Source organism: Etheostoma cragini, chromosome 9, assembly GCF_013103735.1.
Source record: "Etheostoma cragini isolate CJK2018 chromosome 9, CSU_Ecrag_1.0, whole genome shotgun sequence".
Taxonomy (NCBI): Eukaryota; Metazoa; Chordata; class Actinopteri; order Perciformes; family Percidae; genus Etheostoma; species Etheostoma cragini.
In genome coordinates this window covers 7,380,451-7,404,713 of record NC_048415.1, presented here as the reverse complement: position 1 = coordinate 7,404,713, position 24,263 = coordinate 7,380,451, and the positions used below count along the sequence as shown (strand labels likewise).

The following is a 24,263-nucleotide window of genomic DNA, read 5'->3' as shown; positions in this document are numbered from 1 at the left end:
TATTTTACAAATGGTTGATATTGTGAAGACTATTTTACAGTCTGATAGTTGGTTATTCAACTAGACTAGTCTTTTATATTGTCACACATAGAATGACAGCTTACAGTAGCTTCAAATTTAATGTTTTTCTAAGTACTGTATCTTTTATCCCTTTTACTTAAATTTCTGCAGAACATTTGTCCTGTATGTGCTGTCATTTATCACAAATCTGTTATAACAGTTACCATAATATATGAGGGCTTGGATGTGACTATACCGTACTGTAATTAGGCCTACTGTACAGTGTCATCAGGCGCTGCGGCCCCCTGTGAATGTGCCAGATGCCACCTTTTTCCTCACACAGACACACACAGACAGGAACTGACAGTTAAGGTAGACCAGGTTGACCGAAAGACACAATATAGACTTCATAAGCAGTATGCAAACATTTAATAAATAGTTTTTAACACGTTGTAAAGATATAATTTATATTATCACATCCGTGTCACATCCGGACTTGCAGTAAAGTGTTTTTTTTTTTAATTATTGTGTTATGCATACAACTATATGCAGCCTGCATGGGCTTTCAAGAGAGCATAAGTTCAGACATGCTGTAACTATACAAATCACAACATGAAATAGGAAAATGTTGGCATTATTTCGTCACTTATTGGGAGCAGTAGGCTAGATTGAGCCGGTTACCTCCAGAATCTGTGCTGAGCTAGGCTAGCGATAGGTGTGTCAGACAAAGTTACGACACGCACGGAGATGAGAAGGGTATGTATGGATTTATCTAACTCTGGGGGATACGGCAAACAAGCTAAAGTCCCAATAAGTCAGCATGTTCCCTCAAATCATTATAATTTGAACAACATAGCATTTGTACATACAGTGTAGTTGGTTTAAAGTTGTGTGTGTGTGTGTGTGTGTGTGTGTGTGTGTGTGTGTGTATAGCCATAATGGTTTGGTATTTTTTCTATACATACAGTGTTAATAAAAGCTATCAAGGCTGTCAGTGATGGATGAATTAGGACTCCATTCCAGTGACTCCAGTCCAGAACTTGGCCGTTCCTCCTTACTATGCTGGTTGCTGAAGAAAACAGAGCTCCATACACTACAGTGTACACACACACACACACACACACACACACACACACACACACACACACACACACGCAAGCACGCACGCACACTGTGGGAAGGAAGTATAGCCTGTGACGAACAGAAGAGCCCGCAGAGAGAGTATAGAGTGTCTGAGTGTGAACAAGGGCTTAAAGAACTCCATGATGTGACGTATGGACCGCTGCTTATGTTGCTGCTGTGTGTGACGTGAGATCAAGTGTGTAGAGAAGGTGTTTGGATACCAGCTTGCTACATTTTTCTGTGCCGACGAGTGGCTAATGGATATCCTGCTTAGAAACTTTTCAAACAGATGCTGTATAGGTAGCAGTCAAGTAAATGTATGCCTCTGTAGCCGGAATGAGTCATGGATTACTATGTATGTGAGGTGTGTGTAAATATGTGATGGTGCTTGATTGTAGTAGGCCATAGATACATTTGATGGTTTTCATTCACAGTTGTGTGATAAAGTGTGTGATATCAGTGAGCTTTCTGATGTTAAGTGTGTGAGAGGTGTGTCTGGATGTTACCTTGCGCTAATGGTGCTGACTTGTCAAATGTGTGTATGATAGTGTGTTACATTTGTACTCTATGCTTGGTCTGTGTGAGAAATGCTACACTTGTGCTGCTACCACTTTGGGTGTGTTCTAGTCATACTGGTTGGTTGTTACGTATGTGATGGTATGTGCCGTGTAGTGTGTGCATGAGTGAATGTGTGTGTCGGGGCGATGTACCGGCGTTCACCCTGTGCCAGAGGAAGGGTTCATTTTGACTTCAGTGAGGAAGTTATCAGAAAACTCCACGCCGCCAACCATGCTCACAGGTTAGGATGCACAGTAAACCACACACAACTACACACACTTGATGCTGCATCACACTTGATTGTATTCTTGCAGTGTTTTATCTAGTGTTTAAAGGAATTATTTTTCTGACTCTTTGTCACCTCTGACTTTAATTGCTGAATATTTGAAGTTTTCTTATTTTAAGAAACTGTGTTTCTCAGAGTCCCTAAACTCCTCCCCTTGCTGGATGTGTGTCCAGAATGTGTGAAGTGTTACTTCCTATTTCCTATACATCAAACAATCCTCTCATGTGTTTCTCATCATCATAGTAATTCTCAACTGGAATGTGGTTATGTGTACTGTCACATGTTTGGGTGAGAAAATCCAACTTCAGTAGATGTTATGGTTTTGGGTGCAGCAGTTTTAGCAGAGTGATGTTTTGAATACGTTTTGGGCTGTGTTATTGCGGTTAAGGGAGTCAAGTGGTTTGCCATGTGAATAAGTCTGGGAGTGTTCAGATTAATTGGTTTATATCATTCTTACTTTTTTATTCTGGTATATGAGACACAACCAGTAGCCCTTAAGGATACATCTAAAGAAAAAGAAAAAAAAAACTAATCACGACATTGAAGTGTCTCCAGTCGTCTCAGCCTCTGGTAAATTTGACTTTGTTGCCAAGCAGATTCTCTGGAGGTCTGACCATATTAGTTACGTTTATTTCTTTCTACATAGTAATTACTGGGAACGCCTAACCAAACCAACACATTCTCATTCTCAGTGTCAGGGGGTGCAAGATGATTTACAAGCTAAGAACATTTCTGCAACACAAATTCATGTGGTTTTGTTTGTTTCCTCAAATATTAGATTTTTTTTCTAGTAAAATATTGGAAATATTTACATGAAATTGGAAAAAATCTGCAAAGGGAACATCAGTCTTTAATTGAATTCTGGCATAAAAGGCATCGCTTCACAATAAAGTAGAAGTATTGAAACTGCAAGCTCCAAACTAAGACCATGTCCACACTTACCAAAACAATCCTTTTTTTCCCCATCTTCCCTGGCATCGTTTCATGAATGTTTACATTTGCCATTTGTAAATGACTCAACAAGCGACTTCATATTTTAGGCCTATAGGTGGCGCTGTTTTTGCTACAGCCAGAAAAGAAGAGGGGGTGCATGTGCATAAAGCTTGCACACTGTATACAAACAGACTCTATATTTTCCCCTAGTAATGCTAATAGGCTCAATATCTTCTCCAGGAGGAACACAAGCATGTGGTCTGTGGTCCTGGGACCAGGTTTTTAAAAAGTGCTTTTTCAGGCAGTCCGTTTACAGGAATCTTTTGGACAATTGGCCAAAACGATACACAACATGTGCGTTTACACCAAAAAGCATTGTGGATGGTCCCTAAAATGTACTGCTTGGCCCAATGCCATATGTAGGGATAAATAGGAAACCATGATTACTTTTCTTTGTAATCTGGGTAAACTGACACTTCAAGTATGTAATTGTTGTTGTGGTATTTCTGCACCACAGTGCTCCTTAACAAATATTTTTGGTTTTATCATCCATAAAGCAGATAACATCTCTATCATGGGCCCGCAGATGTCATAAAGATGTCTTTTTAGTTTGGGAAGAGTGAGAATTTTGGTAGACTAGACACTGATGTTGTGTCAGAGATTTGAACTAAAGAGCCAGGTCTGGACACTGCAGTTATATTACACAAACTTAAAAGAATTAGGAAAGCAGGAGGAAAAACATATATGCTACTCTTGGAAAAATTGCGGCATAGGAGATAGCCTATCTTTAATACATTATCAATATTGTTTTCTAAAATGTACATGGAATATCAAATTGTACAAAGGAATCCCTTATTCTCCTTGAAGGCCTCCATTAGAGCAGTAATGCACTATTAACAAAAATGTGTAATATATTATTCCAACATAAATAATCCTAAATTCATTATGTTTTGCCATGATTCAAATTCTCAATGGAAAACTAACTTCTGCCCTCATTAAGGTAATTTATGTTCAACGAAAAGAGCACTGTGGTGTGTTATTTGTCTTATTTTACCTGCTTAGTTTGACAGTTTATGCTCATTTGTGATTAGTTGTAATAAGACACTCTTTAAACATTGGGACACAGCATTGCCCTGTCTGAGGTGGATTGTATAATAGAGGATGTCTTAAATAGTGTTTGTTATAACTGTCAACTGTCAGGGCCATTTTAAATTAAGAATTTGGTGAAATTAGGTTTTGTTAAAACTCCCAAAACCTTAGTTGAGAATGAAAATAAGCAAAGAAAGCTTGAAATAACTGATGCTGATTTTGAGTGCAGACTGTGAAAAACTAGGCTGGGTCTTATCCCAGGAGGATTGTGGGTATTCTGGCTCAGCTGGAGGCACGTCAGGCTGCTTGGCGTAGACTGTCACAAGGACATCATCACAATGAAATAGAGCAAAGCAAGGAAAAAATAGTTTATTAAAATACCCAACAATATAAAGTTTACTCAGCAACTTTTGAGAAGTTGGTGTCATCTCATCCATATTACAGTAACTTTTAGTAAAGATTTTTCTGAGTATGCGCACAATTAATGATAAATGTTTAGTTCTTTAATCTTTAAAAACAAAATAGCTCTCATGTCAAAGTCTAATTTCTAATTAAGGAAGTGTGGAGACATTGGGCTTTGGAGACGTCCACCTCTGGTTGGGTGGGTTCCACCTCTGTGATTGAGGGTTTCCTGTGGAAAGTACTGGACTATACTGAAGAAAGCAGAAGTACATAGATGGTGTACTGTACTGTGCTGCATGTTTGAATCATTAGACAGGTACTGTACATAAGGCCCATTTAGGCCCCAGGAGATAATTACTCCATGGCTTCCTCTCACTATGTTGTGTGCATGTGGTTTTTGTTTGTACATAGTGTACAACATATTTACACACATGCAGCTGCCCTGCCCATTCTGTGGCATGTAGGTGTGAATGAATTAGCCTACATATGTGTGCCAGGGAGTGTTTCTCACATATCCAACTAGGACAGGAGATAGGCTTAACCAAATATTTTGACTGTGACCCGGATTCCTGTGGCATAAAAACAAAGATCACTGCCCCTTCTATCTTCACAGAGGGGTTTGCTGGGTGCTGGATGCCTTTTTTCATTTTCCACCTTTACTTCATGTCAGTGCAAAGTTACCTCATATCTCGGACCAACATTGATTCTCTAGCAAGTACTTTTTTCACACTTAAAGCCCCAAACTGTTTATTTGTGGAAACATAGTTTAGACTACAAATAAATATATTAGACATGACTCACAGCTGTTCATGCTGCTATTTGAGTAGTAAATTACATAGGGGGGGTTTAAGGTCAATGGAGGGGATCAGTGTTGCCTGTAACATGATTGTAATTGGTCAAAACAAAATCACACAAAAACATTGAGGTTGAGTCACAGCTGTTGGCAGAATTACCGCAAACTGCCTCATAATGTTGTCCAAATCTGTTTGAAACTGAATGAATTATCAGGTGAACAAAATTGACCCTGAGGCTGGTCTTCACTTTCTTCTTATATTTTTTTACATGTTAAATAGCGGTCCGTGTTTTAAACCAGTTTTCTTCTTACATTGGTGACCTTTTTTCTTTCTAGCGCAGGACTTTTGAAAAAGATGTTGTGCTTGCTTGCCAATGGGCGGGGTGCAGCTCGGTGTTGTAGAGTTTGTGGTTCAGCTGTATTTTTCTTTTGCAGTACACTTTACTTTTAGTGTGATATGTTGTTATGGAGATAGATACATAGAAAAAAATGTGTCGAGGACTCGTCAAATTCTGACGTGGTTTATGTGGTCGGGGGCTGTTCGTCTCTGAGTGACTGGCCAAAGATGAAATTAGCCGCTGTGGGTTTGATGGTGATGATGGAGTTTATTGCAATTAAAATAATGACAAGGATGATAACAAACATTAGTAAGGATGGCTGGGAGGATCACAAGGAACGAGAACATATGACTCTGGGGCTGATGATGATGATGACGATTTAGGGATGGATTGTAAGGGCTAAGTTGATGATGGTATCTATAGTGGTAGAAGTATTCAGATCCTTAACTTAAGTAAAATTACCATTAAATTAATGTAAAAATACTCTATTACAAGTAAAAGTCCTGCATTGAAACAAAGTACATGAGTTTTAGCAACAAAATATAATTAAAGTATAAAAAGAAATCTAGTAAGTTAAGTATGATGTGGTTTTAAGGGGAAGTCACTCTTTGGAAGGATCCCCATGTACACAATGATTTGTATATTTTATAATTTTATTAACTTAGGACAAGAAGTAAGGGAATTTGTGTTTGTTATTGTATATCTCTGTGGTAACAATGCTTTTTGGCAATAAAGCTTACACTGTGGGAAAGTGTGGTTAGTTCCTTTTCAAATGGTACCCCATTTGTAAGGAACATGCATTTGTGGGATAAGCAGTAGTGCTGAGTATGTGGGTTGCGCCCTTGAAAAATTTGTCAAATCTTCTCTGCCAATGCCAAACAACTTATTCTGCCATTGACTCATTTGGTGTTTGATGGATTGGGTGATTGAAGTTTGAAGAAACAAGACTTATTGCCAATTTAACAATTTATTTATTTCACAAACACCACAATCAACCTTCTGCACATGATCTCTGACTTTACACACACACATACACACACACACACACACACACACACACACACACATACATACATACACACACCCACACACTGAGCCGATATTCTCATTGTAGTCATCACACCTTTCAGCCAGTTCTGCTTTGTGTTTCCTGAAATTGTGTGGCATGCTACTTTCTATTTAGACTGTAAATGATTCCTCAATGAGAGCATCTGCTGGATGATTTTTTACGTCAATGTGTATGTATAATGACTTGACTTAAGTCCTGATTACGTTAGTGGCCTAATTTCTATTAATAAGTGATATGTGTAGTTGGATTCCTGAGTTTTCTTTTTTCTCTCTTCTGGTCAATCACAAAGTAGAAAAGACCAAGGACATATTTGATTCTCAGCGGCGTTTTAACTTGATGAAATACCTGTTTATAGAAATTGAAGCCTGTGGTTTGGGGGGCAGGAGAATAGATTTCTTCTCTTCTAAAAATACAAGCATCAACAAAATTGCCACACTTGTGGCAACTTAAAATTAAATCTTGTCAATTTGGGAAAGTGGTCAACAAAATGCAAAACTGTTAAACATAGAATGAGTGCGGAGCCCCCCTGGGCTGAGGAAAAAATTCTAAACTGTGCGCACGGATTCATGAAAATCAGTGTTTTTATTTAATTAGGAAAGATATTCTATGTATATTCTTACCTTAATTATAACTTGTCTCCTCATAGTTGTGCTAAAGCACTTACTGTTACTTTTGTGCCGTAGTCTTAGAGACCAATCTTATTTCTCCAGGTTGGAGGACAGCTAGTTTTGATAAAAAATAGTTTGTAACTAATTGTTAACCCTACCACGTTAGGAAAGATGCGTCGTTTGTGACTCATCTTTAGTATTATTTTGCTATAGAGTAATTGATCCTAGAAGTTTGAATCTGTGAATATCTCACCATCTTTGCTTACTTTTATTAAGATTAAGAATCAACGGTTAACAATGGTTAGTTTTTTTTTTCTCAGCTGACCCCAAGGGGGCTCCGTTAATGAGTGTTGTTTAAGTTGTATTTATAGTTGTGTCTTAAAGGGTTACAGCGTAGCTTTAACATAATGTAGCCTCCTCAAAAATGTAACTAAACATCAGAGCTAAAGAGATATCACATGGGAACCACAAGATTTGTGATTGATTAGCTTGGGCTTCCTGTGTTCACCCCTATGAGTTTTTGATGACAGTAGAGACAGTTGTCATTATTAAAGACAACATTAAGGAAGTTGAAGAAACAAACAATAATCTGCAGCTTTTCAGTAACACAAACACATATTCACGGGAAACCTTCTGTGAATGAATGGATGATTGTGACCAAAGACTGGAATAAGGTCATTAAAGGACGATACGACCTGATCATGTACAATACATCTAGGGCCTAGATTCTAGACAAACGTTTTGGTGGTACTAACAGTGCTGAACAAAACCTACAACCACTGTAGGTATCTATGACATGACTCCCGTCAACACACTGCATTGTGCACTGCACATGTCTGTTGAATATTTCATACTACTAAATTGCATCATTATTAGAACTATTATTACTTTTGCCAAGGAGGTTATATCGTCGGTTCAGTAAGTTAGTTTGTCTTTCAGCAGGATTACGAAGACCTACTGGTCTGATTTTCATGAAAGTTGGTGGAAGGTTGTAGCATAGGCCAAGGAATAATTTTATTAAATTTTGGAGCCGATTGACACATTATTTTTCACTTTCGTTAACATTGCAACACATTCCATTGCCTTGGCAGAGGTCTATGCCCTTCAAGTTTGAAATGAATCTCAAATTAAAGAGTTGAGCAGCTTTAAACTTTCCCATCGTGGGTAGAGGTACCTACACTGATGTGTCCAGACTAGATGTGGGAATAGGTCAGTGTCTGACAGTGACGAGATAAACGTCCTTTAACATTCAGATGTGTGTAGTCCTTGGTTGTTAAAGTTGTACCCTTTTGCTCCAGATGTTTGTAGTCCTTGGTTGTTATATTGTACCCTTTGCTCCAGTAGAGTTCATCTGTTGGGAAATATCTGCTTCAGCATGTGCATGTTTAGACTAGCTCGGGTTATTAACCTATTTTTAGATCCTCCTGCTGCAGATTCATATCGGGAAATCTTACTGTGATTTTTTGGAGTGTAACATATCAGCTGCTATTTTCACTTGGTCTGATGGGATTGCCCAATCAGCTCGTCATCCTTCTGGGGTGTTTCAGAGCTCTGGCAAATTTCACTGAGCCAGCAGGTTAGAAAGGAAGGTCTTTTTAAGGATCCACTGCTTGTCCCGGGCATCTCTCCGTTTGTTATGGAGTCCTGTTTGTCTCTAAAACATTTGACAAGACGTTCTACTGATGATGTAGTATAACAGACGGTTTTATCTATGATTCTTTAAGTCACAAGACTGTTAACTGAAGTATAATCACTCATTTAAAAAACAGAACAAACTCCAATTTAAGTGTGTGAAGAAATTATATTTAAACCATGTTTAACCCTAGGACAAACAGAAGGTGTTTCCATGGCACCTCTGTTTGCATAATGGTCACTGGTTTCCTCTCAACATAACACACAGGAAGGAAGAGATTGTTTCAAAGAATAAGAATGATGTCTCTCTCCCTGTCTGTGACACTTTGTGGCTCCCTCTTTTAGAGCACAAGTGTCTGTTTCTTCTTAACAGACTGCAGCGCTGTCTCCTTTTTTATTTTAGCTTACTCATCTAACATGGAGTGGTATTTATGATGCAGGACAATTCAACAGGTAACAATAAAGACATTTCAGTTGACACTGACTTTACAATTTGCAGGTCGAAAGACATTTTCATGTCTCATTTATTTCTAAATTTGTTTAAAACATTAAAGTTTTTTTTAGACCTCTTGGTTACATTTTTAGCCTTCAATTGAATATATTTCCACGTGTGCATATGTGGCAGACTTCGCAAAGCTTTAGTGCGTAACGTTTTTCTAATAATGGATGTCCGTTACATTCAAGCCATTGCCAAATGAGTTGATACAAGGCTAATTAAGACCTTCAGCTCCACACAACTCAGCTTATTTCTCAGTATGGCTATGTTCAGAAGATTGTGTCTTGTGTCAATTGTGTTCTTGCGCAGAAAATCAAGGATAGATTATTCCCTTTTCTGAAGAGTCAATCATGTTTTTTTAATCCTCTGTGTCCTCCTTGGCTACTAGCAACTGCGTGGAGGACGGGAAGGGGGGGCATGCGCGATCACGGAAGGCTTGTATCAGGTAGACGCACTCACAGTTTTGTTGTCATTACTTAGAATTCCTCATGGGGGAGACAGAAACTATGTATTATAGCTTTATCATACACATCTAAATGTCTTTTGATCTGAAAATCACAACATCTGTCACCTGGGATTTCTATATTTTACTTTACCTGGAGTATTGAATTTTCCTGTATCATAAATCCTTCTTGATGCTCAGCTGAGTAAGCAAACATCTGGGATCAGCGACTTTGAAACTTGTCTGACATTATCTGATTTGTTCTTCAGTGATACGTTTATTTATTTTTCCCATGTTTTTATAAAAATCTTAATATTAAACATTGTAAATAAAAGATTGCTGAAGTATAATTACCATCCAGTAATGTTTCACAGTTTTCTTCTGTGGTGTCTTTGAAGCAGCTTTAATTGATATTTTTATAATACCAATGTTTCAGATGACAATTTAAGAACAATGTGAGTATGTGAGAGGAGGACTTGGTAGAGACATGAATTGGACTTATCCCAAAAGACCAAAGACAGACACAGACACAAGATTTACTTTTGTTCCATGTTGTCTAGAGCTGCAGCGATTAATTGATCACTGATTTTCATGCGATCAATAGAAAATAATAAATAAAACCATTCCGATTAATTAGAAGGGATACATTTGCTGATTTCAACTTCTTAAATGTGACAATTTCGTGATTTTCCTTACTACATGATAATGAATAGCTTTGGATGTTTGGACTGTTGGTCATACAAAACGTTATCTTGGCTTGTGGAAAATTATGCGGGACATTTTTCACTTCTTTCTCCACAACGTTGTACAGACAAGCTCATTCAATTAACTAAGCAAGATAATAATCTGCAACTTTAATAATGTTTTCTTTCATATCAGATTATGCCCCAGAATTTATCTCAGCATTACTGTATCCCACAGGGTGTAAAATAATAAAAGAAAAAATCACTCCCTACACACCCACAGTCACATGAATCAAAGTGCAGGATGCTGAGTTGTCCTAGTCTACCAGTAAATGAGTCTAAAGATACTGGCCAGTGACCTGAAACAGCACCATTGTCTTAGAGCTGGAAACTGGAGTCATTTCCCACAATGAAAGATTTGACACAAACCTTTCTATACACATTAGCTATCTTCCCTTTCTGTCACTGGATGTTTTCAGTTTAGTCTCTGTTTTTTTGTTACTCTTGGCTATTTTACCACACTAGCTGCTGCCTAGTCCTGAATTTCATTGAATTTCAAATGAAGACTCTTTCTAAGAAAATATAGTTTATGCTCGACGGATCAGTTGCTAGTCTACATCAGAGAATGTGACCTGTAATGTCTGCTTTGTCAAATTTGGATTTAACTAACAGATGTAAAGAAAAGATTATGTCTCTCGTTATCATTGACTTAGTTAATGATTTGTTTATGATTTATTTAGCAATTGTGCACTAATTTGAGCTTGTAAATTCACGTTTAGTACAAGATTTTTTAAATTTATTTAACCTTTTTGGTCAGCTCGCAGTACTATGCAGAATCAAGCTTGGTTTCTTAGTACATGTTCACTGGTTACAATCCAGTATTTATTATATTATTTTCCGGTTATCCTGATCCAAATCTGTTTTTATGTGTCACGCACATTTAACTTTTATGGATGACTGACCCAATATAGCTATTGCAGATGCTAACGTGGATCCAAAAAGAGAACTAATGAATATTGTGATAACTTCTCTACTTATCTGCCAGTTTATAGTCTATCATACTTTGAGCAAGTCTATCACTCAGTCAGTCTGCTCATTCGTCAGACAGATGCAGCTGGATCATGGGAAAGGAATGTAGTGTCATCCTAGCAAATTATTTTAGGGTCAGAGGGAGCGCTTCCTGATTGTTTTAGTAAAAAAAAACACCAAAAACTTAACTGACTCAGCCTATGCAGTACTGTAATGATCATGACTTATTGGAAAATGTTGATTCTGACAGAAAATGTAATTTGGCTGACGCTTTTATCCAGAGCGACTTACAATTGCTACACATCAGAGGTCGCACGCCTCTGGAGCAACTAGGGGTTAAGTATCTTGCTCAGAGACACAGTGGTTGATGTATCACAGTGGGATTCGAACCCAGATCTGAGCCATGTAGTTCTTTGGAAGATGCAGATGACGTGCCATCCTGTAAATGGCGAAATATGAAAACCACTGTGCGTCATTAAATCCTTTGACGCTTTGATCCTTTGAATGCTAGTTTGACTGATCATTTCCCTTCTACCTAGGAAGCTCACAATAAAGCATTTGGCCTTGGGTCTTCTTGATCTCCCAGCAGCCCTTGTTCTCATCCTGTCTCTGACGGCATGCTTCTGGTGCACTGAGCAAGAACTTGAATTTTCTAATTGTGTATGTTAAGATATAAAGTATGTGTGAGATTCAAGTGCTGGTTTTGATGTTGTTCTGTGCATAAACTTCAAAGAGAAAGAATGGGAGAGTGGTATGAGGGAGAATGGTTTCACGAACAAATGCACTAATCCACAAAACCACCAGGACACCCTTATTCCATAGAAAAGGGTATGTCCAAGGTCTGTCTTTGTGTTGTATTTTGAAGGCTAAATTCTTTGATATCTCTTCTTTGTCCTGTTAAGTAGACCAGGGTAAGCCAGTTTTTGTTTTATTTGTTAAATCATTAAAGCTCAGAGATCTACTTAGTAGCTTTTTAGAGCTTGCAACCAAGTCTAACAGGCTTCACTCAGCAAATAAAGCTAAATAAAACAGTATAAAGAGATGCAGTTCAGAAATGCTAGTAAGTGGACCTTGGACTTTAGATTATTTTGTTACAAAAACTGTTTTCAAAGGTCAAGGATGAACTTCCAAGTTTAAATAGTTAAACAAATTTAGTTTGGTTTTCCATGGTCTGATGGGAGTTTGATAGTTGGGTGCTACCTGGGGAACAAACTAGACATAGACATCAGTCACCCAGACAGTCACAAGAGAGTCATAAGTCTGTCTGTGTTTAAATGTTTTAAAATCCTCAAATGTTGGTGTTTGAAGTGCACTTTAGAGACAGCTGTTTTGCCTGAATGTCAACTGATAGATTGGTTATAATTGTAGGGCTCTTGTTATGTTGCAGTATTAGAACTAAATTTGATTGCTGTAATATGAAGAATAATTAGTGAAAAGTGCAAATAATAATCAAGATTATTTTATACTATACTGATACTAGAATAGAGTAGTATAGTAAAGTGCTTCCAAACCTTTTTCCCCAATGGCATCCCCTCCATTGCTGCGAGAAAATGCATACTTATAGTTATTTAAATATTTTTTCATCAGTTTGGTAATATAAATGTGCCCCATGTTTTTTTCCCTCTCCATTCATCATCATAAAATTGTACAATCATAGAAAAATTGACATGAATCTTACAAGACCCTTGGTCCATCTTCAAGGCCATTTTGTATATTGTGTTGTGTTTTGTGCTTCTTTCTGTTTCCCATGTGCTCTGTTGTTACCTGTCTGTTGTGTCTTTGTCCCCGCCCATCCCCTTATATGGTGTGCACTTCCTGTCTCTTTAGAATTCCTCCATTTCTGCTCTCACCTGTTCCTAGTTATTGTCTTGTTGGTCTCGTCCAGTCCTGTCTTCCTGTTAATTGGTCTGTGTATTACCACATCCCTCTGTTCCTCTTTGATCAGTTTAGTAATTTATCAAGCACAAATGGCACTTAAAATGAAAATACAAAAACATGAACATCTGTAGATAAAATGTATTTTCTTTTTGGAAAAGTTGGTTGAAGACCTTACCTTTGTCACTTGGAAATTTTAATTGACATTTTACTTTTCTGATATTTTATGGATCAAATATTTAACCAGTAAGTTGATGATGAATTGATAATTTTAGTTTCAGCTCTAATGTTGGCATCTATGCAGTCCTCCAACAGTCAACCATCACACAATATTTATTAATCCAACTCCAGAATATCAAACAAAAGTCCATGTTTTATTCTTCTTAGCTTAATTTCCTTGTTAAGTGACCAGTGTAGAGTTATAAGCATAAAATGCACTCTTTGTTGCCCTGTTACAAACCGAATGGAGTTTACGTAGTAATGCCTTAGCATGAGACTATTCTCATTCTTACACTTAGCCATCTCCTTGATGATAGAGCAATCCACTTATTGTTCCATCCTGTTTGGCTTCTCGTAACAGCATAAATCCCAATCATAACAGCGGTACCCCGTCTGTTACCGTCTCACATGACACACATGAGTATGTGACTCGGCTCATTGTTAGCTCAGACCTGATGTGGTTGTCTAGTGGAACAACACATGAATAACAAAGGAGCATGTGACAATGCTCCAGTCTGCCTCACAGCTCAGGTAGCTAAAAACACACTATGTGCAGTGGTGGAAAGTAAGTCACTATATTAACTCCAGTACTGCACATATTAACTAGTACAGTTGAGCTACTTAAACTTTACTTGAATATTTCCTTGTGTTCTGCTACAATTACACTTTTTACTCCACTGGATTTATTGAACAGCTCGAGTTACTGGTTACTTTACAGATTAAGATTGCACATACATATGTATGATGAGTTGATATGACATAATGACATATTTACTGTTTTTCTTTAAATAAAGTAAGGCTTTGAATGTATATGAGTATTTTTACACTGTGGTATTACTGCTATTACTTAATTAAAGGGGTTGAATATTTCTTTCACTGAAGCTATATATTCATAATTTATTTTACCAGTCTCCATCCGCTGCATGGGGTCAAAAGATCTACAAAAGAGCAGGCTACTGTATCTTTGTTGATGCTAAGCTTTGTAAATGAAATGCCTTTATGGGCAGATTGGTCTGGGAGGCCTGTGAAAATATGTTATGATGAAAATAATTTGACGCTCTCTAGCTATAATAGAACAAATTCTATGATATTATTATAGAAGGAAAAAATATCTGACAGTTAGATCTAAGATTTGTGTGTTGTGGATGACTAGACTTGCCTTCACTGTCTTCTCCCCCACACGTGATTACATCACACAAAGCCAGTTGATTGGCCTAAGGGCAGAGCAGTCAAGCATTTGATGCATGGGGGATAGTGCAGGCATGCATGTGTATGCATGTATAACGCATCACACACACGCGCATACACACGCACACACACACACACACACACACTATTCATTACTCTTTTGATTCTTTGTGTTTAGTCAGTTCTGTTTCAGTGCATCATTGTAATCTTTAGAAATAGAGAATGAAAGAGGAGATTTTGCATGCCAAACAAATACACTGCATTGTATAACATTTCACAGAAAAAAGGACGAGAGCTGTTCCTCTTCCTCAGGCAGGCTGCAAGAGCACTCAGCTTGAAACACATTTTAATCCAGAATAACTGCTGATCCAAACCCTTTCTCTGTTCCTCGTGTCAATGAGTGCCTTCACCTCTACACATATTTAGCATATTAAACATTCTCACGTTTCTGTGTTTGACAGCACCACTCTTTTTTTGCCTTTGGATTATTGCTGCTCCATTTGGGAAGCCTTTTTACACCATGTTTTCTGTAGATTCCACATAGTAATTCAACATAAACATGGTTTGTCTAAACATGTCACACTGTAATGTGGCTCTGCTGCGTCATGCAATATTGGCCCCGCTGTAACCAAATTGAATCCTACTGTATTTTAATTTAGTTTATGTTTTAGCATCATTTTATAGCTTTCTCACTCGATTGGATCACATATTGCACCAACCTTAGCTTCTTTTCATCACTACTTGATGAATCCAATCATTTAATTTTCTACACACGTCATCTTAAAATGGTTTTGCCCTCCCTCCACTGGGAGGAGTCTCTGATTTTCAGAGCAGGGGCTTCCGGCTGTTTCAAGGACAAGCTTGAACTAAAGGTGTTTTCAGTCGCTGCTCCTCGACTTTGTATCAACGTTCCACAAATCTAATAGAAGCCAAATCTGCACCTGTTTTAAAAAAGCATCTTACAGTAAAACTGCTGTAAGTTGTTTTCTTTTGTGTTAACCATGGTTTAATACTTAATACTTGTCATTGCTTTTGTTTAGACCAGATTTGTGTTTATGAAAAAAAAAAAGATTATACCTATCATTCACTTTCCTTCCCTACCTTTTGGTAAAAAATTAACTTCCCACCCATCCAGTCCGATATGTTGTGTATTAAAATAGGCATAATGTAGAGTAATTTCTTGTAATAACCACAGGGCCCTGTACTAAAGCACCCCATCCATATGCAAACAAATACAATTGATGAAGTAAGTTTGTACATAAAGTACTTTCCGTACTCTATATCCCAGTTTACCGAAAGATGCCCTGCAGAAAGTTCATGAAAGCTTTTACATCTACAAATTGTCTAGGTCTTTTTAAATTGATGAATTAATGTGTTTTCTATCCCAAATTAAATTATAATAAACGGAAGAGGAGCTGGGTAGGAGCAGGGATCCAAGAAAAACAAACAATATAACTGAAGACTCAGCTGCAAAAAAATGTATTTGGGATCTTTCCACAGACACTGGATATTTTGTTGGGAAAAAATAAATCTTTCAGAGATTTCAACAATTATTTGTATTTTTCCTCTTGTTTAAAGATCCCCTCCAGACATCATCCATCCATCTTCATCTGCTTAGCCAGTATCAGGCAGACATGTTAAAAAATAAAACATACTATGCTTTGAATTAGGCTGATCCAAGTATTGTTTTTAAAGAAAGTCTGAGTGTATGTGTGCTGGAACTTTTTTTTTTGTACTTGTGTAATTTGTTATGCAAGTGGCATTCAAACTAGATGTGATGTCCCAAAATGTTGTTTTAAACTCAGATGTAAGATGAAGGGCAAGTGATGGCCATCAAGGCAGTACAAAGTGAAGAAAACCACAAAAAAAACTAAAACTACATTGATAAAAGGTCATATAAAAGACATATCTCACATGCACGGTTTGTTTGAAGACGCACCACAGCCATACAAAAACGTCCTTCAAGTGATGTTTCCTCCTCTTCTTTGATAATGTCTTAAAGAGTTCCACCTCGTCTTTTACACATTCTGCTCTTGAGTATGAGCCTCAGACTCACTAATGTCCATTAGTGAATGAACAATGTGCATTCTAGCATGTCAGTCTGCCCTTGTTTGCCCGGTCATGTCAAGTCCATTCATGTATGTGTGTGTGTCCACTGTACATAATTATGTGAGTGTGTGACTGCAGCTTATCTCTTAAGGTGTTGATGGTGCTCATGTGAAAGAAGTATTTGTCCCATTTTCGTCATGCTCATCACAACGTCATTTAAACCTTTATCAAGTCTACAGAGTGCAGACAAAACGTTATCAGAAAAAGAGAGTCAGAAAGACTTGATGTTTTTAAGATTTGTTGAAGGAATGAAAAGGAGTGTTTCGTGGTACTCTCAATGTTCCCTTATCAGGGTATTTTCTCTAGCTCAGAGCAAAAGAGTTCATAAGATACTAGATATGTTTGAGTTTGTATGTACCATCTAAACCTACACTAGTGGCTGAAAAAGCTTAGTTGGTAGAGGCACATATGTAGAGGTTTACTCCTCGTCGAGCGGCCGCACAGTTTGACGCCGACCTGCGGCCCTTTGCTGCGTGTCATTCCCCCTCTCTCTCCCCTTTCGTGTCTTCATCTGTCTTGTGAAAATAAAGGCCTAAAAATTACCAAAAAAAGAAAACCTACATTAGGTTGATTTGAATCTTAAATCTTCACTTTTGCTTTATTGCTCTATGCTTCACAGCACTGACAAAAACATCTTCAGAACTGTGTATTTATCTGGTTTCAGTTTCGATGTGGAGAATGGCCCGTCCACCAGCTGCAGCCCTCTGGACCCCCAGGCCTCCCCCGGCTCTGGTCTGGTCCTACACACTAACTTCCCCGGTCATAACCAACGGCGAGAGTCCTTCCTCTACCGCTCTGACAGCGACTATGATCTGTCACCCAAGTCTATGTCACGAAACTCCTCCATCACCTCTGAACTGTAAATATAAATATTCACGCAAATACGTACAGCATGCACAAATAGTACAGTATGTACATGGCAGTCGCAGAGAGATACACAGTAGAAGGGGGCATATACATCTCTATTTCATATATATCTCTAGGAATATGCATATACTTATATATGTGTGTGTACATATACATTTTTAATTCTATATAAGCTGTGTAAACCTCAGTATAGTTAATGCCCTAACCTCACTGTAACCTACTTAAAATATATTTTAGTTTTCTTAATACTGTAGATACCTAATATTTTGTGCTAAATAGTATTGTATTTCTTTCTACAAAGAGCTGTGTGCTGTATTATCACTCAGTGAAAAAAAGGAAGGTGGTGGTACTTTTTCATCCCTCTGGGTAGTGTGGGTAAATCATATGAGGCTCCATACATCCCAAACAACCAAACCAGTAAGGTTGGCCAGCCTTTATGTAGCTTGAGAGATTACTATTATTGCTTTTTGTGTGCACGGTAATATGACTATAATAAAATAATATGAGATTATCAATATTTTTTTATCATCTCAAATCCTCTCTCATCTAAATTATGGTGGCTGAACAGTAAGACAACAATGAGTGTATAGTGAAATACGGATATAAATAGTAAGTGCAGGCAGAGTAGTAAGAACAGTTAACTCTTCTCTCCAGATGCACATATCTACAAATAGATGTATGCAATATTTTATTCACGTACTTATTCACCAATGTTACTATTAGACGTCATCAGAAAAAGAATATGTAGTGCACATTCATGCAGCTGCTGGTGCAGGACAAAAAAAGTAATGTAGAAAGAATTCTACTATGGTTAACACATTGTACCAGAACTGAGTTTTTTGCATCTAAGACAGGTAAAATAAGAGTTAACCTACCTCAAATGAGAATGCAAGATTTGTATTCCTTGAATTCTACTTAAGTGTAGATGCTTTAATATAGTCAACATCATTTTACAGGGGATTTTTAGGATGACACAAATGTATTGTAAATGTGAAAATGATAAGCTGGATCTTTTGTACAACAATATTTTATATTTTAACTTTATTGCTAGACTGTGGACTTCTCAATCCATCACTTCATTTACTTCACTGCAGGCTGCAGAACAACATTAAAACTATGGCTGAGTGATACAAGAATATGTTCTTACATCAATATCTATCATGGTATTCAGAACTCAGGCAAAATTGCAAGTAAAATGATGAGGTTTATTCACTTTGAGTTTCTCATTAACATTTGCCTGGAATCATTCATTTAAAACAGCTCTGCAACTCAGAAACATGTCATGACCATAAAGTTACTATACAAATCCACTCTAATTAGTTTTATGTTATGTCGTCACTGATGTAAATTGTTAAAAATGTGTGCTGGGTTTTAGCATATGTTTGAAGTTTTTCTAATATGCAATGAATGTATTGTATTGTGTTTGATGATCATGTTGTTTTCTGGCTGCAAGACAGAAAATTCAAAGGTTGCAGGCAATAAGACTGAATTATCACCCATCCTAATTAAAATGAACTCAAGTTTTGTACAGCTTGGATACAAAGTAGTACTTTTTACAGAATGAATAGATTTTCACTGATTGAAGCCATAGTTCCTGTGTTGTTTTATTTACCATTAAACTATGTCACTAGATGTGCAGCAGGTTTAAGAAAAGGCTGTGCTGCTTCTCCGCCTCCCACTGGAACATATGATGGGTTGAAGGAGTCCACTACATGACTTAAGTTGTTACATAACATGACAATGATTTGAAACCCACAGAAGAGTAATTCAGTAGTTTGGTTTGTCTCAGCTTACAAAAGTAGATCAGTCTGAGAGCTAGTTCCTTACAAGGTTTCTTCCCATCAGAACAGAAAACTTATGATTTGATGACACTCCTCTCCCTTGTTCTGATAATTATAGGGATGAGGCTGGCTGGGTCATGGTCCTCATTGCTTATTGTCCTTATTTAACATCTTTGCTTTTAACCACAATGACCACATCAACAGAAAGCACTAAGCTTTACGCAACAGACAAACCGTATATTATTTTATTATTGGTGTTTACCATAATTAAGAATGTTTCTTACCACCTCTCTCTCTGTGTTTGTGTTTGCAGACATGGTGATGACCTGATAGTGACACCTTTTGCTCAGGTAAATATCTTACTGTCTGTAATCCAAAATGAGTCACATATTACCACTAAATCTTATTAAGCGTTGAGGGCTGTTAAGAGTAAAGTTGCCAACACGGAATAAGCAAATGAAACAATATCAGTGTCCAAAGTTTAAATGTGCTTTTAATAATGATTAGTTATATAAGATTTAAGATTCATTGCCTTCTGTGCTGCAATTATGCAGAAACCAAACAAAAATGAAGCTGCAGGGTTAAAAAAAAATACAGGATTTGAAATAAATATAGCCCAAAGGATCCTAATAATTATTTCTCTGCCTTTTCTAGGTTCTGGCAAGCCTTCGAAGTGTGAGGAATAACTTCACTGTATTGACCAATGTCCAGTGTGCCTCCAGCAAGTAAGTGCTAATGAATTGAGACCACCAAATTAAAAATAATGTACATGGCTTTTTTTCCTGCTTTGACTCTGGCAACATTACATAATACTTCAAAGGAGCCACTTGAGAAAAAAACATTAGCTTTATATTTTATTGTAAGCCATTATGGGGCTTTTTAAAGAAAGTACATCAAGTTGAAGTCCACTCAGACCCTGTTGGGATTTATTTATTCAAGTCCCCTGTGGCTTAATGAAAGTGCACAACAAAAATAAATGTGACTCTTAAAATGTAACCTCTTCACAGTTTTTAAATCACTCATTCAGTCAGCACATGCACTCAGACTGCAGTGGAATTATTTTACCACAAGGGAGAGGTATTGAGCTTTAAACAGACTGAGGGATGATGTCAGACACCACAGCTGCTCCCAGCACTCACAGTTGAACTGCTAAAGCAGTCCAACTAGCACACACAAACACACACACACACACACACAATGCAGGTTTCCATCAGTGGGGTTTTAAAGAATTTAGGGTAAGTGGGATACCAATTTTAGATATATTATTCATCCTTTGTCCCTTGTGAAATTAAAGAATAGTTCTCTTCTATCATCATCAGTCAATTAAAATGCTCTTTAAGATATTGCTCTGTTGTGGTGAAGCACAACACAAAAAAATACCCACACAACTAATCACACAGATGGAATGCCTCGTTGGTAGGCATTTGTTGTCCCCTCATTCATTGCGCACTGTGTCAATGGGTAGGGTATCATATTTTTGTCTGGATTTATTAACACTCAGTTTGTTGCATTGAATACCTGAAGCTTGTCTGACCTACATTTGGCTCTGACACCCACGCATAGACAAGGGGGGAGACTTAAAGGCACACACACACACACACACTCACTTATACAGGCATGGAGCAAAATGTTAATGCACACTTATATTGACCTAATTTTACACAAACGATCAGACAGAAGATCACTGAGTCCCTGCTGAATGTAAATGTCTCAATACACTGGCAGCTGCCTGCTCTCCAGATGTCACTCACACACAGATCCTGCACAAGACTGCATTGTCCTTTGTTCCTTCAAGATGTCACCTTTTCACTTCTGCTTCATGGTTAAAAGCAGTGAGGAAGCTGAGCTCCAGATGAAATGAGGATGAAATGTTTATTAGGACTGCCCTGACTACTGCAAGGACATATTTGAACATCGGACTATGAAATAACACATGTGCCTTCCACTAAACTACCACATGGCTCAATACAATAAAGATAGCATAAAACAAAACACCTTATGACTCAGAATTACAGGTCGGATCATCTCTTCAAGAACTGTTTCAACTTGAGCTTAACATGACCCCATTTATGAACCATTTTATGTTGTGTGGGTAGGGAGTACCCCATTTTAACTCCCACAACAAACCAAAAATTACTCAGTTAGATGAAAATGTCTCTTCTCTGTACATTCAATGTAAAGCTCCAGCAAGTGTAGCAGCTTAGCTTAGCAGCTAGCCCTGCTCTGTCCTAAGGTAAATAAGCTGCCTCCCCTAAAGCTCACTAAGTAATACATCATGTCTGTTTTATCCATTTCAATGTTAAGTCGTGAGCTTTAGTATTGTTCTGGTATTTTATGTACTTTTTGGACAGAGCCGGGCACCCATTTTCACCCAAAACAGTATTCACCAAAATGTGGAACTTTAAAAATCCCTTTTTCTGGGATTTTGGGTGTTGCTTCCCCACGCATACAAACTTGGAAAAAAAACATCCATGCTTTTTTGAGTGAGCTACGGGTTTCTGAATGTGTCCTGCTTTCAGTTCGCGGGTGAGCTGATCAAAATCGGCAGGGCCGTCATCGGCCGAAACATTTGAATATTCCCACCAATCACCCCCTCCAATCAGAGCATTAAATTCTCGGATATCCGCCATGTTGTTATTGATTCAGAAGCACCAGTGTGGGAGACACCATGTCAAAGCACCACAAAAAGTGCTCCGTTGTTGGCTGTAAAGACGAGCACATAACACTCCATCGAGTCCCAGCCACAGAGGACAAATGAGCGGCATATATTTGTTTATTTATCTTATTAGGACCATGCACATTAATTAAAAGTTTCTGTAAATGCTACAGTGTTAGTCAATTGGCTATTTTTCAACTGTAGTCCTACCTAGCATGCATGTCTTTTATGGTGGGAAGAAACCGGAGCACCCAGAGGAAATCCACGCAAACACGGAAAGAACATACAAACTCCACACAGAAAGGCCCGGAACGACCTGGATTCAAACCAAGAACCTTCTTGCTGTGAGGCAGAAGTGCTAACCACTTAGACACCATGCTGCCAATAATAATTCTTGTTCAGCTGCTAGTGTGGCACGCAATACTTACTGTGCATGTGCGACTCCCAACAAAGATGGTACAGAAGTGAGATGCCTCACTCAGTAGCTAAAACAGTGTGCTCAGCACACAGGGTGAAAAAGGAGCTGCAGCAATGTCCCGTGTAACAAAAATATGGTGTTTTCTGGAAATTAAACCACATAAACCTATTCTGGTACAACCTCTAAATACAATTATAAACGTGAAAATGAGCATAATAGGGGCACTTTAAGCCTGACCTATTTAGTGAGAAAATAGGATCCATTATTTGCATAAACCATTTAAAGATGACAAATGTGTTGTGCATTATTTTTATTTTATAACATGTTTCTAACTCCATTCTTGCTTTCTGTCATCTTTCCGTCTTTCAGGAGGTCGCCTGCAGCAACCACTCAGCCTCCAATCACCAGAGTTTGTCTCCCAGGTAAGAGGCTCAGAGAAATATTCTGCTACGTGTCTTACTTCTGTAACGCTGCGTGAAGAATGTGCCTTTTTTATCTGGTTTATATCTGGCTCAAACATTCTTCTGCCATCATTTTTCCTTGTTCTCATTATTCTCTCCTCCTCCCTCCCTGCCTCTCTCCTCCGTGTGTCCTTTGCTCATGAACTTGCGTACGTGAGGACTTTCACTTTTTCTTGCCATCTGTCTTCAGCTCTTCTTGTAGTCCAGACTATTTTGTCATCAAGCTCATTTACCATGCTTGAGCATAATTGAACTGGTACAAACACACACACACAAACAGCCTGTTCTTTTAAACCAGCTCACTCAAAGATAACAGTAAACCTCCCTTTTTTCTTTCATCGCGTGTGTGTGTTGGTCTATCTGTACAGTATGTGTGGGCATGTACACGTCTACAGCAGTAAGAGTGTTATAAGCACAAGCTCATATAACTTTATGAGCACTCTACATGTAAGTGTGTGCGGTTGCAAAGTCTATTGCTTGTGAATATTTGTCTTTTGGAATTCCTCTGTGTAATACTGAGATCTATGTCCGCTCACCAGCTCAGCCAAGGCCGTTTGACACACACGCACACGCACACAAACCGACACAGTTGTTTTACACACACTTTGCACACATTTGAATGTGTGTGATTTTTATTGCGAATCCTTGGTGTGTACAGCATGTATTTTATTTCTATCTTTGTGAGAATCACTTTTAGTTTAAACTTTCATAGTGAGGACATTTCTGCTTTGTGAGGATTCAGGAGCCACTCAATTTCACAAAGCTTAATAGAGAGTTTCATCTCATTGTTTATCTGTCCGGTGGCGACTATTCTTTTTTGGTTTCCTTTTATTGCGCTCATAGCATTGTTTTGGTCACAGCCAGATATATACCTCAGGAGTTGATGGAGACCAAAAACAAAGCTAAAAGAAAGTTGATGTTGGACTTACATTGATTAAGTGGCCAGAAACATGACTTCCAATGTATAATATATAATAATAATGTTTCTCTGTAACTGCTGGATGTATAAATAAGCAACTGATAGCTGACAAGTTCACATATAACTTAAAAAAGTGATGACAACAACTTGTTTCTGCTGCCTCAAAATAATAATAAGTATTGAGCCAATTTTCTTTTTTCACTCGCTGTACACAGCCAGTTTCCCCCAGAGGGGCGAGGACCGTTATTGGACCCAGAGGGCACATTTCCGGCGCAATGGCCTCTCTTCTG

At 38.0% G+C, this 24,263-nt stretch overlaps 1 protein-coding gene across 3 annotated transcripts in view; it reads left to right on the top strand.

Annotated features, from left to right (window-relative positions):
- Window positions 1-24,263, top strand: part of pde4ba (phosphodiesterase 4B, cAMP-specific a) — a 168,742-nt gene that overhangs the window by 92,667 nt on the left and 51,812 nt on the right. For 2 of the 3 annotated variants that reach the window (XM_034881114.1, XM_034881115.1), the window contains 4 exons: window positions 17,536-17,730; window positions 19,833-19,869; window positions 20,174-20,244; window positions 22,963-23,015. In XM_034881114.1, the coding sequence (XP_034737005.1) occupies window positions 17,536-17,730; window positions 19,833-19,869; window positions 20,174-20,244; window positions 22,963-23,015 (356 nt within the window). Of the gene's footprint in view, window positions 1-1,216; window positions 1,922-17,535; window positions 17,731-19,832; window positions 19,870-20,173; window positions 20,245-22,962; window positions 23,016-24,263 lie in introns of those variants that run through there. The other variant, XM_034881116.1, reaches the window with a different exon arrangement.